Source organism: Amphiprion ocellaris, chromosome 23 (genome assembly GCF_022539595.1).
Source record: "Amphiprion ocellaris isolate individual 3 ecotype Okinawa chromosome 23, ASM2253959v1, whole genome shotgun sequence".
NCBI classification, from domain to species: Eukaryota; Metazoa; Chordata; class Actinopteri; family Pomacentridae; genus Amphiprion; species Amphiprion ocellaris.
Window position 1 is genome coordinate 599,665 of NC_072788.1, and position 12,059 is coordinate 611,723.

Consider the following 12,059-nt stretch of genomic DNA (forward strand, 5'->3'; position numbering starts at 1 on the left):
CCAGTGGATGGTGAGAGTCAAAAAGCAGGTACTGGTCCGTGTGTGTTGGTTTCCTGTAAACCCCAACACTCAGACTTCTGTCCTCTTCTATGTGGACCTCACAATCCAGAAAGGAGAACAACCCAGTGAGAACTGAAGAGAAGGAGAACAGGCGAAAAAACATAGTGATCCCGTATGTGTCTGGACTGTCTGAAAAACTGAGGAGGATCTTCAACAAACACCAGATTTTTTGGGGATTTTTTTGCTGAATTTTTGTATTTTTTCAGACAAGGAAACAATATTTTTTGGTGCCTGTAAATGAGGACAACAGGAGGGTTAAACAGCTGGCCCTACAGCAGCACGTTGACTATTAGAGAGTAGATTTCCGTTTTCTCCTGTTGAACTTCAGAAACTCAGCAGATATTCGGGACTACTGACAACACAGAATCTCAACGCTACTGTTTTAATCACATTTAGGTTTTATAAGCGTTACATGCTACTCTTTCATATAGCTTGAAAATGTTTATCATGTCTTCTTATTAATTCAAAACTTTGAGTTCTTTTTTCACACATAAGGTGCATAGACAGATGTTGATTACCTCGACGTGTTTTGGCTGTCAGACTCTGCTGGTTGACACGTCACACGCTATCAGTGAGACGCTTCCGATGAAGGTGATAGTTTTCGCCGATGCACGTCAAGGTAATCAGCATCTATCTATGCACCTTATGTCTGAAAGAACTCAGAGTTTTTATACTACTCTTTTACCTGATGGACAAAATGGAAAAACAAAAGGAAAAAACAAAAGGAAAAGGGAAAAGCAAAGACAAAATTTACCCTTTTATTTATTTATTTATTTATTATTTTATTATTTTATTATTTATTTATTATTTAATTTATTCCTCTTCATATTTACACATTTATTTCCTGATTTTTAAACAGATTTATTTATTTATTCCTCTTTATATTTACACATTCATTTCCTTATTTTTTAAAGCAGATTTATTTATTTTTTCTTTCTTTTATTTATTTCTCTTTATATTTACACATTTATTTCCTTATTTTTTAACAGATTTATTTGTTCATTCTTTTATTTATTCCTCTTTATATTTACATGTTTGTTTCCTGATTTTTTAAACAGATTTATTGATTTATTTATTTCTCTTTATATGTACACATTTATTTCCTTATTTTTTTGACAGAATTATTTTTTCTTTCTTTCATTTGTTTCTCTTTATATTTACACATTTATTTCCTTATTTTTTGACAGATTTATCTTTTGTTGTGACGCCATACTTTTCTTGTCTCCATCAGGATTTAACAATGACGGTGCAGTTCCATAAGGGTCCTGTGGGGGCAGCAGCAGGCCTCTGCTGCAGATTCACTAGAAGAAGAAGGAGGCAGCTAGCTGAATCTTCATGAAGCTGAGGAGCAGATGTTCGTCTGAAGAAGTTTCTGCTGTTCAGGAACACTGAGGTAGGTAACTAAACCTGGAAATACCGAGATTTATTTCTACTTCCAGCAGCTCCAGCCGGTGTTTGTCCTCCTCTAACCGTCAGTTTATCACCAGAGCCGGCGGAGGCTAAAGTTAGCGGCTGCTAGCAGGAAGTTTAGTTAGTTGGTTGGAGAAGAACTCTCTTTGAACCAGGGGTTGATCTCTTTATAGCGTCCCTGACAGTCCGGCCTGTGACTGTGTGTCGGACATTTATTTACAGGTCCAACATGCTGAAAATCCATCTTTGTAGTTTTTGTAAATGTCTGTTGGTTCAAATTGAAAAGTTATCTGGATGTGAAGACATTTTCTTCTTAAGCCGCGAATTCCAGCCAGGTGCTCCCTCACACCTGTTGAACCAGACTATGTGTAGCTCCGCCCCCTCACTGCTTCGAGGTGAACCACTCAGGTTTATCCATCCATCCATCCATCCATTATCTATACACCGCTTAATCCTCATTAGGGTCATGGGGGGTGCTGGAGTCTATCCCAGCTGACTCAGGTGAAGGCAGGGGACACCCTAGACAGGTCACCAGTCTGTCACAGGGCTACATATACAGACAAACAATCACTCTCACATTCACACCTACGGGCAATTTAGAATAATCAATTAACCTCAGCATATTTTTGGACTGTGGGAGGAAGCCGGAGTACCCGGAGAAAACCCACGCATGCACAGGGAGAACATGCAAACTCCATGCAGAAAGATCCCGGGAAAGCCGGGACGTGAACCAGGGATCTTCTTGCTGCAAGGTGAAAGTGCTAACCACTACGCCACTGTGCAGCCCAGGTTTATAAAAATAATAATAATAATAATAATAATAATAATAATAATAATAATAATACATTTTATTTATAAGTGCCTGTCTCGACATCCAAGGTCACTTTACAAGAAAAGAAAATACAACAGAACAGATAAAAACAATACATACAAGAAAGAGGCAATTAGAGAGAATAAATAGTCTTGAACAGGTGAGTTTTGAGTCTAGATTTGAAGAGAGGTGAGAGATGGAAATATGCAAACCGAGGGATGTTATTGATATGGGATTGGAGGTGTTGTGTTTGTTTTTTGAGACAGAAAACAAACTACTTCTCTCCAATTAAGCTGTTTATTTTCTAACATTAGTGCCTCAAAAGAATCATGTTCAACAGGAGAGTCAAACTCATCTTAGTCCAGGTTCCACATTCAGCCCAGTCTGATCTCCAGTGGACCGGACCAGTAAAACCACCATAATAACCTATAAATAACCACAACTCCTAATGGTTCCTTTGTTTTAGTGCAAAAATGTTCACATTTAGAGAATTATCCTTTTACTAAACATCACGAACAACCTGAAATTTATGAAGAAAAATAAATTCAGTTTCAGCAACATTCAGCCTCAGTTTCTCATTTCCACATTACAACTTCCAGATCACAGAGTGTCGACAAAGGAACACAACATTTAGTTACAGCTATCTGGAACTGAACCATAGAGGATTTTACTTTAAAAAAATACAAAAAAACAACAAAAGCAAGACAAATATTACCAAAATGACACACAAGCAACAGAAGCGAGAAACAGAATGACAAAAAATAAGACAAATGACACGAAACAAAACAAATAAGTGACAAAAAATTTGACAAAAAAGTTACAAAGCGACAAAAAAATGGACAAACGACAAAACGAGACAAAAAAATTACACAAATAACACAAACGAGACAAAACAAGCAGCAAAACAACAAAAAAATGACTAATGACACAAGCTAGACCAAAAAAAACCCATAAAATGACAAAAATGAGAAACAAAATGACAAAAAATATGAGACAAAAGTCAGACAAAAAAATTACAAAAATGAGACACAAAATGACCAAAGAACCATGAACATTCTAGTATTTTACTTTCTGATCAAAAGAACTTGTCATGGTCTAGAAATGATTTTAAATTTATAGTTTTACTAATTTACAATCTGCAGTTAATGTCTTCTCTGGAATTTTTACACTTTGAGGGCTGGATTGGATCCTCTGGAGGACCACTTTTGGCCCACGGACCGCATGTTGGACACCCCTGGTCTAGAACCCTCTTCCTGCTCTCTACTTGTTAGTCTATTCCTTTGTTTGCTGTGATGTGATGCTTCTCATAGGGAGCATTATTTTGGTTTCCAGCCTTAAACACCCTTGAGTTTAGCAGTTTCAGTGTAATTGAGTTTTACCTTATAAGGAAATAGGAATGTGAAGCAAAGCTTGTCTTTCTATCTTTTTGGTATGAAAACACTCTTTGTACTGATGTGTGTGTGCAGCTGTAACTTTCCAGCTTGATCTGTGTGTATCCATCATGTATTTAACCCTTCAGAGCCTGGGGTTGATGTTATCCCACTACTCAGGTCAACACAACTCATACAATAATTACACAATAAATGGTTATTAACATCAATATTGCAAAACCCATATGTGATATCAATTTCAGTGTTCAGCAAGCAGTGCCTTAAAAAAACAAATCCTAGCAGATGGAAAGTGAGGAATCGAGGATGAAACCCAGACTTTTAACCTGAGGGGAAGGAGAAACTAAGGAGCTGTCAATACAGAGGGAAAAACTGTCACTTCTGTAGAGTGTAGATTTAGTTCCAATGAGAAGAATCTCTGTTTTGTCACCGTTTAGTTGTAGGAGGTTTGAGGTGAACCAGGGTTTTATTTCAGACAGGCAGCTGGTGAGGGAGGAGGATCAGCAGCTGACTCACAGTCCAACAGGTTTATTTCATTTCTGCAGCTGCTTCTGCTAACTTTCAAATGTCTGATCCATTAGCAAAACTCACCAAATGTTCTGCTGTTGGCTACAAAAGTGAACACAAACGTCTCCATGCACTCCCAACATCTGAGGACCTGAACATCCAGTGGATTACTGTTATTTAAACTTTTATTTTACTGTCACGTATACACACTGGTTTGATTTTAATGACTTGAATGTACACTGTGTGTGTGTGTGTGTGTGTGTGTGTGTGTGTGTGTGTGTGTGTGTGTGTGTGTGTGTGTGTGTGTGTGTGTGTGTGTGTGTGTGTGTGTGTGTGTGTGTGTGTGTGTGTGTGTGTGTGTGTGTGTGTGTGTGTGTGTGTGTGTGTTATCTAGGAAAGTGGTATCAGATTGGGAGTCCATATCTGCAGATGTGAAATATTAAAGGACTTGGGTCGGCTCGTGGGCAAAAGACTTGATTGGGACATCCCTACAACAGAGACGTATGTGATGGGATTATAAGAGAAGACAGGACTTTACAACTGTGGAAACAACAGAAGCAAAGTAATCTAAGTCTCAAATTAGGTTTTGGTGATCTGACGATCTTATATCATGGACAATCTTAACTTGGCCCACGGTCTGCTTTTCAGAGGAGCATGGGACGCTGTTAATGTCACACTGATGTCGCACTTTCCTGGTCCACCAGGTGACTGTTGTGGTGGGCCTCTATATCATTCATCTGCCTCTCCAGTGAGTCTTAACACCAACCAGACCCTGCAGCAGGTGAAGAACTGGGTCACCAAGCTCACAGAGAACACAATAAAATCCACTCGTGATGAGATAGCTGGTTATCATAGCCAGCTGGAGTAGAAGAAGGAAGAGTTGGAATCCTTGATGAGAGACTCACTGGAGGGGTGGCTGAATGAGGGCCACCACAACAATGAACTGAACAATGGGCGGCTGTGGCTGAGGTGGTAGAGCGGGTCGTCCAATGATCGAAGGGTCGGTGGTTCGATTCCCTCTCTATCCTAGTCACTTTACCCACCTTGCCTCCAGTGCAGCTACTCACACTGGTATGAATGTGTGTGAATGTTGGTGGTGGTCGGAGCCACGCTTCCGTCAGTCTGCCCCAGGGCAGCTGTGGCTACAGATGTAGTTTACCACCACCAGAGTGAGAATGTGTGAGTGAATGAATACTGGATCCATTGTATGCGTTTTGAGTGTCTTGAGTGTCTAGAAAAGCGCTATATAAATCTAATCCATTATTATTAATGATTCTGCTCCAAAAGATTGTCACATGGTATTTTGGTTAGATTGCCCGCCTCTAATCTGTCATGCTTGGTTGGTCAAAGAAGAGAAGAACCTTTGCTTGACTTTCGTCGCATTGCAATGTCATCTGGTCAAAGTGTGGAGTCTGGCAGAAGTTGAGCCAGAGTCATCTTTTTTTTTCTAGGATACCATCTTGTTGGTCTACCTTACCCATAACTCAAGAAATTGTGAATTAGGGTTGAACGTGTACTTATTATTTAAGCTGTCTTCTCCTACTGGTGTTATGCCTCAAATTTCCGCCCTGCATCAACTTGTGTCATTTTTCTCTCTATCTGTACAAAGATGCTCCTTTTGGGTTCTTATTTGCTAGGGAATACTGATGCAGTGTGTCCGACAGGAGGCACCAGATGGGCAAATCAAGACGACACCTTCCAGATGATGGACTTCTCTCACCCAAGAAACTGATGACTCGTCCTGTTAATTAACCCTTTGCTTTGTTTTTAACCTTTCAGCTTTTCATTGCTATTGGAGTGTCGTGCCCCTTCTGCTGGAGGGCCACAAGTGAGCCCTCTAGTTTGAGGGCTCCCAGGGAACTCGTTGCTGACTCAAAGGCAGACTGCATCCATGCAGCTGGCTCATCTGAACCCCAAACTTGCAATAATGCATCACTCATGATGCAACACTGTTGCTGTTGGTGGACGAGCCATACCCTTGACCAGCACCCTTCTACCGTACATATCTACAACACCCCCCTCCCCAACTGCAGCAGCCATCAGTCTCCTGAACATTCTGAAGATTGCTAACACCATGTCCCATCCTCTGTATAACCCCTATGCCTCTGGGAACCAAAGTTCCTCCCAGGGGCAGTATGGACACGCCAGTGTACCACCAGAGAGGGACCCTCGGAGGACGTCTTCTCACCTTGGACCTGGGTCCAACTTCAGCTCTTCTGGAATTTCCTCTGCAACTCCTGCAAACTCTGGTGGAACAATCCCATCCCTGCTGTCTCTGCCAGTGACCTACAGGACTAACCAGAGGAGGCCTGTATTAGACAAGGAAATAGAGGGGTCTATAGACATGCATATTAGCAGAGCCAGGGAGGAGGTGAGGCATCAGCCTGTCAGTCAGGGCTCTTGCTTTACCGGCACTCAAACAGGCGGGTTTGCTTCCTCCAGCACAGGGGGCATCTCCTATCCGATGCCCTCAGCCTCTCAAGGGCAAAGACATTCTGATGTTGAAAGTGGCAGTAGCTCCTTGGACTGGTTGCAAGACTACAAAAGGGCCACTGAGGATGATTCATCTAGATATTCAACATCTGCTTTGTGTAGCTTTCCCGGCAGTAACGACAGTAGGTTCAATGCCTCCAGTGGAAGAGAACGGGGTATGCAGTCCATTCCAGGCTTAGGTGACTATGACTATCCAGGTCCAGACAAACCTGCCACCCTGACAGAGTCCAGTCGCCCAAAGTACACTTCGGAATCAGCTGCTAACATCCTTCTGCACTTTGGACTTGAAAAAGAGGACTTGGAACATCTAATTTCTTTCCCTGAAAACCAGATCACCCCTGACAATCTGCCTTCCATCTTGCACCAAATCCGTATCCAGAAGGCCAAAAAAGGTAAAACTGCAGATCAGTCCAAACCCTACCCTGAAGCCCAACCCACCACAAGCCAGAGTAGTTCCAGAGGAGCAGGGATGCACCTGGATGAAATGTCATCAGCTGTTCTTCAGCCAAGTAAAGTCATTGACTATGGACATACGAGCAAATATACCGGAGGGGTTGTGGATGAGATTGGAAGGACCAGTGACGGTAGAGAAAATAGTGGTGGCAGTGGAAGTATGTTCCAGATGAATCCTTACAGTAGTGGCAGTCACAAAAGCGTTACCTCGATTCCTTCACGTGATCCCTGGGGTTCTGGTGCCAGCCACAGCTCCTCATACAGTTCTATGCAGAGCTCTGCAACTCCTCCAGACAGTGATCCAACTAAACGGTTGAAGACCCAACAAGACCTGACGTCTCAAACAACCTTCTCTTTTCCTTTGCCAAAGAAAGACACAGATATAAGACTTTTCAAGCCTGAAATATCCAATCCCCTAATGACGCAAGAGTCAAAGCCAGATAAGCAGCCAGTGTCAAAAACTGAACTATCTGGTACTCTAGTTCGTGGTGGAAATCCTGTCCGACATGGCATTGTGCTCTTTGACAGTAAAGACAAGAGTAGCTCTAAGGATCAGAATAAAACTCAAGGAAGAAGTTCAATGTTTACTGATCAGCCGGGGCAAAAACTGAAGACGTTGAGGCAACAACCCAAGCAGTCGGAGCAACAACCCAAGCAGCCGGTGCAACAACCCAAGCAGCCGGTGCAACAACCCAAGCAGCCGGTGCAACAACCCAAGCAGCCGGTGCAACAACCCAAACAGCCGGGGCAACAACCCAAGCAGCCAGTGCAACAACCCAAGCAGCCGGTGCAACAAACCAAGCAGTTGGGCCAACAACCCAAGCAATCGGTGCAACCGCAACCAGTGAGGCAGCAGCAGCCAGTATTGCAGATGGGGCAAACGTTGCAGCCTCAAGGGTTTCCTGCTGCACGTCCAGTTCCACCACCTTCTTTCATCCCCAGCAGCTCAAGCACCTCGCACTCCATTCTACCCCCGGTGTTTGTCGGTGTATCTCGGTCCTTGGTTGTTCCTCCAGCTCTACCCCAGCCAGTGCCAGACCTCATGAACTTCCTTCACATGCAGATGCCACCTTCCAGCAACCAGCGTGGCGCAACGGGGGAAGTTTCCAGGATTCTACCATCGGCGGCCATGATGCATGACTATGCTGCAGCCTCTCCGAGAATATTTCCACATACCTGTACTCTGTGTAACAAAGAGTGTTCTCAGATGAAGGTGAGTGAAAAAAGGAAGCACTGAATGGTTTTCATTTGTTAAACGCCCAAAGGATGATACTTTAAAGCCTGTTTGATTTCTGTAAAATATTTATCTAATAGTTTAATAATTACAACAATATTAGACTTATAAGAACTCTGCCAATTTGGATTGCAAACTTTGGGTTGTCTATTTCTGAAATCAGTTTTGATTGATTCAAACTAGTGTGTCAGATGGTGATAGAAAATGGCTGTTCTCCTTTTGTTTCTGGTTTTTGGCTGTTTTTTTGTGTGTATTTTCATTCTTTTAAAACAGTTGTTTGTAAATACAACACTTTTTTTGTACTTAATGGAGCCAAACTCATGTTTTGTTTTATATACAGAAATGTTTTGTGTCCTCAATAAGAATTTCCGTTATGATGACAAATTCGAGTGACCCTCATACTTCATGAATCACACAACCAGCAGAGCAGAAGATTTTTCTGGTTTGTTCGTTTTTCAACCATATTTTTGGAGTGCGAATAATTCAAAAAGTAAACACCAGGTTCCTACATTTTGACCATTTTCTACACCCGGTGTTATTACTGGGGGAGTGTTTTTGCCCTGAACCAAACCAGATCTCAACCATGATGACCTCCACCAAACCTCAGGAAGTTCTGACAACAGCCAGGACTGAAGAGCCGGACATCGCCGAATTCAGAATTCAAGAAGATTGTTTTTATTTTATGTTATCAACAGTGTGAATCCTGTATTTGTTGCATTTCATGATAAAGCCTTGTTACCCGTATATTAAGACTGTGAGCTGTAACTATAAGGGTATGAAAGGCTTCTTTTCCTGGTTTATTTTTTGCTTTTTGTTGTTCTTCTGACTACTAGGATTGGTTCTCCCACCAGAATACAAGTATTCACCTTGAAAACTGCAAACTTCTCCGGACACGGTTGGTCTTTTTTTTTTTTTGTAAAGGTTTCTTCCACTGATCTTTATACTTAGTAGGATTCCCTGAAAGATTTTATTTAATAATAGACCAACAATTCTGCACAGAAACCTGATGGAGTTCAATGCCACTTCTGCAAGTCACTGCTACATGTATAGCTTATTGTGAAGTGCTTGTAAAGCAACTTCAACCATGAACCACGAGCTTCTGTAAATATACAGTGTTGGAAGTTTGGTGGAACTCCTATCAGGACTTAAAAATTAGTTCTTTAGGGTGCCTCCTGTGTTGTTTTAGTAGTTATAATCTGCAGAATTGCTTCTTCAGTGTAGAAACTCCTTTGTTGTAAAAATGGCCGTCTTTTCTGTTTTAATGTGTGTATTTGGATATTTTCCATCAGATACCCGCAGTGGGATGGGGAGGTACCGTCATTGCCAAGGTAAGTTTCTTTGTCTTCAAACATCAACCACAGCAGCTGAGATCCCCGCTGATCTTTGTCAGTTTTCCTTTTCTGTTATTCAGTAATGTTTTCCTTGTTCACTGCCTTTTTTCAGAGCTCCAGGGAGCAATGCCAAGCCCTCACCTTCATCCTCGGCCCAAACTTACCAAGGTCGTCACCAGAGAAGCGGCCGTGAGATTCCTTCCCGCTCGCGCAGCAGCCGATCTCGTTCTCGCTCGTACAGCCCTGTCCGCCATCACGGCTCTGAGAGTCGAAGGAACCGGCGCAGCAGTCGATCTCGTTCTCGCTCGTACAGCCCTCGCCGCTATCACGGGTCAGAAAGTAGGAGAGAGAAACGTAGTCGATCACGATCACCGTACAGCTCCAGATACACTCGCAGGTCTGTGAAATGTTAACAGTGTACACAAGCCAAGGAGGTAGATCAGTCGAGCCTTAAAGTTATTTTCCTTCTTCCCTCAGGTCTCGCTCTAACTCCCCACGATATGACCGAACCACCTCCTCCCGTTACCGATCACGTTCAAGGAGCCGCGAGAGACGATCTTCCCCGAGGAGGAGGGATGAGAAACGTCGTGAGAGACGATCGTCCTCGGAGAGGTCGTCCCCTCACCGAAAGAGGTCGAGCAGCACAGAGATGCTGGCGAAGAAACTGCTGCAGACAACAGGTTGGACAAAATGCAGAGGTTTTGTAAGATAATCCCTTATTAATCCCACAGTGAGGAAGTTTTCAGTGTTACAGCAGCAAAGGGGACAGTGCAGAAATGTCGGGACATCAGTCGAAAAATACAAAATAATCAAGAAATACACAAGTAGTGTTGCACAGGATTATTTGATGTCTCAAAAACATTGATATTGTACTAAGGCTGGCCCGAATAGCAATTTCTGGTTTCCGGATATTCGGCCCCAATTAGTGACAAATATCCAAATATTTGGATTGTCCGACGGTGGGGAGAGAAGACGGAGACGAAGGGATGAGCCGAATATTTGGATCGTCCAACATCGGACGATCAGGGGAGAGAAAATGGAGATGAAGGGACGAGTCGAATATTCACATTGTCCAACGTGGGAGAAACGGAGACGAAGGGATGAGCCGAATATTCAGATCATACGACATCGTCCAGCAGAAGAGAGAAGAGGGAGACGAAGGGATGAGCCGAATCTGCGGATTGTCCGACATTGTCTGAAAAACATTCAGTTCACTGTTGTTTAGTATAAAGGAAGCAGCTGCAACCAGAAATTTTGGCATTTTGTCCTCAAAGTGGATTAATTGTCATTGTTTCTATTGAATATTTCTCTGTATCTCTACATTTGATCTTGATAAACAGCTCTCAGTAGAAACTTTGAGACCACCAAACTGAGACTGTCCCTTGTATCTTTGTCCTTGTAGCTGTCCAGTCTCTGTCGAGTCAGTCGGACCTGGAGACTGTGGTTAAAACTCTGGCTCCTGCCTTACTGGCTGAGCTGGCCAAGATGAAGTCATCATCATCATCCTCTGCTGCCTCCTTAGCGTCCTCCTCCAATGCAGCAAAGTCAACCAAAGCGAAGCCGAGTCTTCAGAAGAGCGAAGCAAGTTCTTCCACAAAGCCAAAGGTTGGTGTGTTTGTTTGGCAGCAGCCAGTTAATATCTGGTGAACAGTTTTCTTCCTCCAGTCTTGTGGCTCGAACTTACAGACTTTAATCAAAGACTTGAACAGGAAACATCTAAACCTGTCACATGAAGGACTTATTGTTGATGTCATGAAGGTGGGATTGAACAGCTGAGCTTAGACGTGTTTGTCTCCTTCTAAATTCGTCTGTTCTTCATGACCAAGTTTATATCTTCTCTACATTTCTGTGTTTCCTCAGGTTGTTAAATCTCTTCCTCCAACGATGGTGAAGCTACAAGGAGTTCGTACGAGTCTGTCTCACGGTGACGTGGTCGCTGCAGTGGAGCAGTTTGGAAAAACCAAATCAGTTGTGTTGTTTCGCTCCAAAGTGGAGGTATGAATATATAGAGTGTTCCTGTTATTTTTGTTTTGGTGGTTTATTTCTATATTTTTGAGGGTGATGAAGTGTAAACTAAGTTACAAATCAGGGCCAGAGTCTATGACTTGACCGTGTTCAGATTTTCAAAAAATCACCAAGAGAAGTCTGCATTTGGAGGGCAGCAGGATTTATTTGTCGATAATTCTTAGCATTGATAACACCCCAAGAAGAACTGAAGTTACTGAGCTGTGCACCGTCTTTTATGCTGGGAGCGTTGGTCATTTTTCCACACCTACAGGACGTATTATAGGAGTGACAGTTTTGACACCATTATACTTTTCTCAATCTATTGGTCAGTTCATGATGTCAGGTTATCATATTTCACCCTAGAT

The 12,059-nt window shown here is 42.6% G+C and overlaps 1 protein-coding gene across 2 annotated transcripts in view; it reads left to right on the forward strand.

The window, feature by feature from the left end:
- Positions 1-1,311: 1,311 nt before the first annotated feature.
- The window catches only part of znf638 (zinc finger protein 638), a 33,324-nt gene continuing 22,576 nt past the window's right edge, over positions 1,312-12,059 (forward strand). The window contains exons 1-8 of one of the 2 annotated variants that reach the window (XM_055007627.1): positions 1,312-1,453; positions 5,956-8,335; positions 9,190-9,251; positions 9,646-9,684; positions 9,800-10,084; positions 10,165-10,367; positions 11,090-11,292; positions 11,548-11,682. In XM_055007627.1, coding sequence (XP_054863602.1) covers positions 6,251-8,335; positions 9,190-9,251; positions 9,646-9,684; positions 9,800-10,084; positions 10,165-10,367; positions 11,090-11,292; positions 11,548-11,682 — 3,012 coding nt within the window. In that variant the 5' untranslated portion in view covers positions 1,312-1,453; positions 5,956-6,250. Of the gene's footprint in view, positions 1,454-4,576; positions 8,336-9,189; positions 9,252-9,645; positions 9,685-9,799; positions 10,085-10,164; positions 10,368-11,089; positions 11,293-11,547; positions 11,683-12,059 lie in introns of those variants that run through there. The other variant, XM_055007628.1, reaches the window with a different exon arrangement.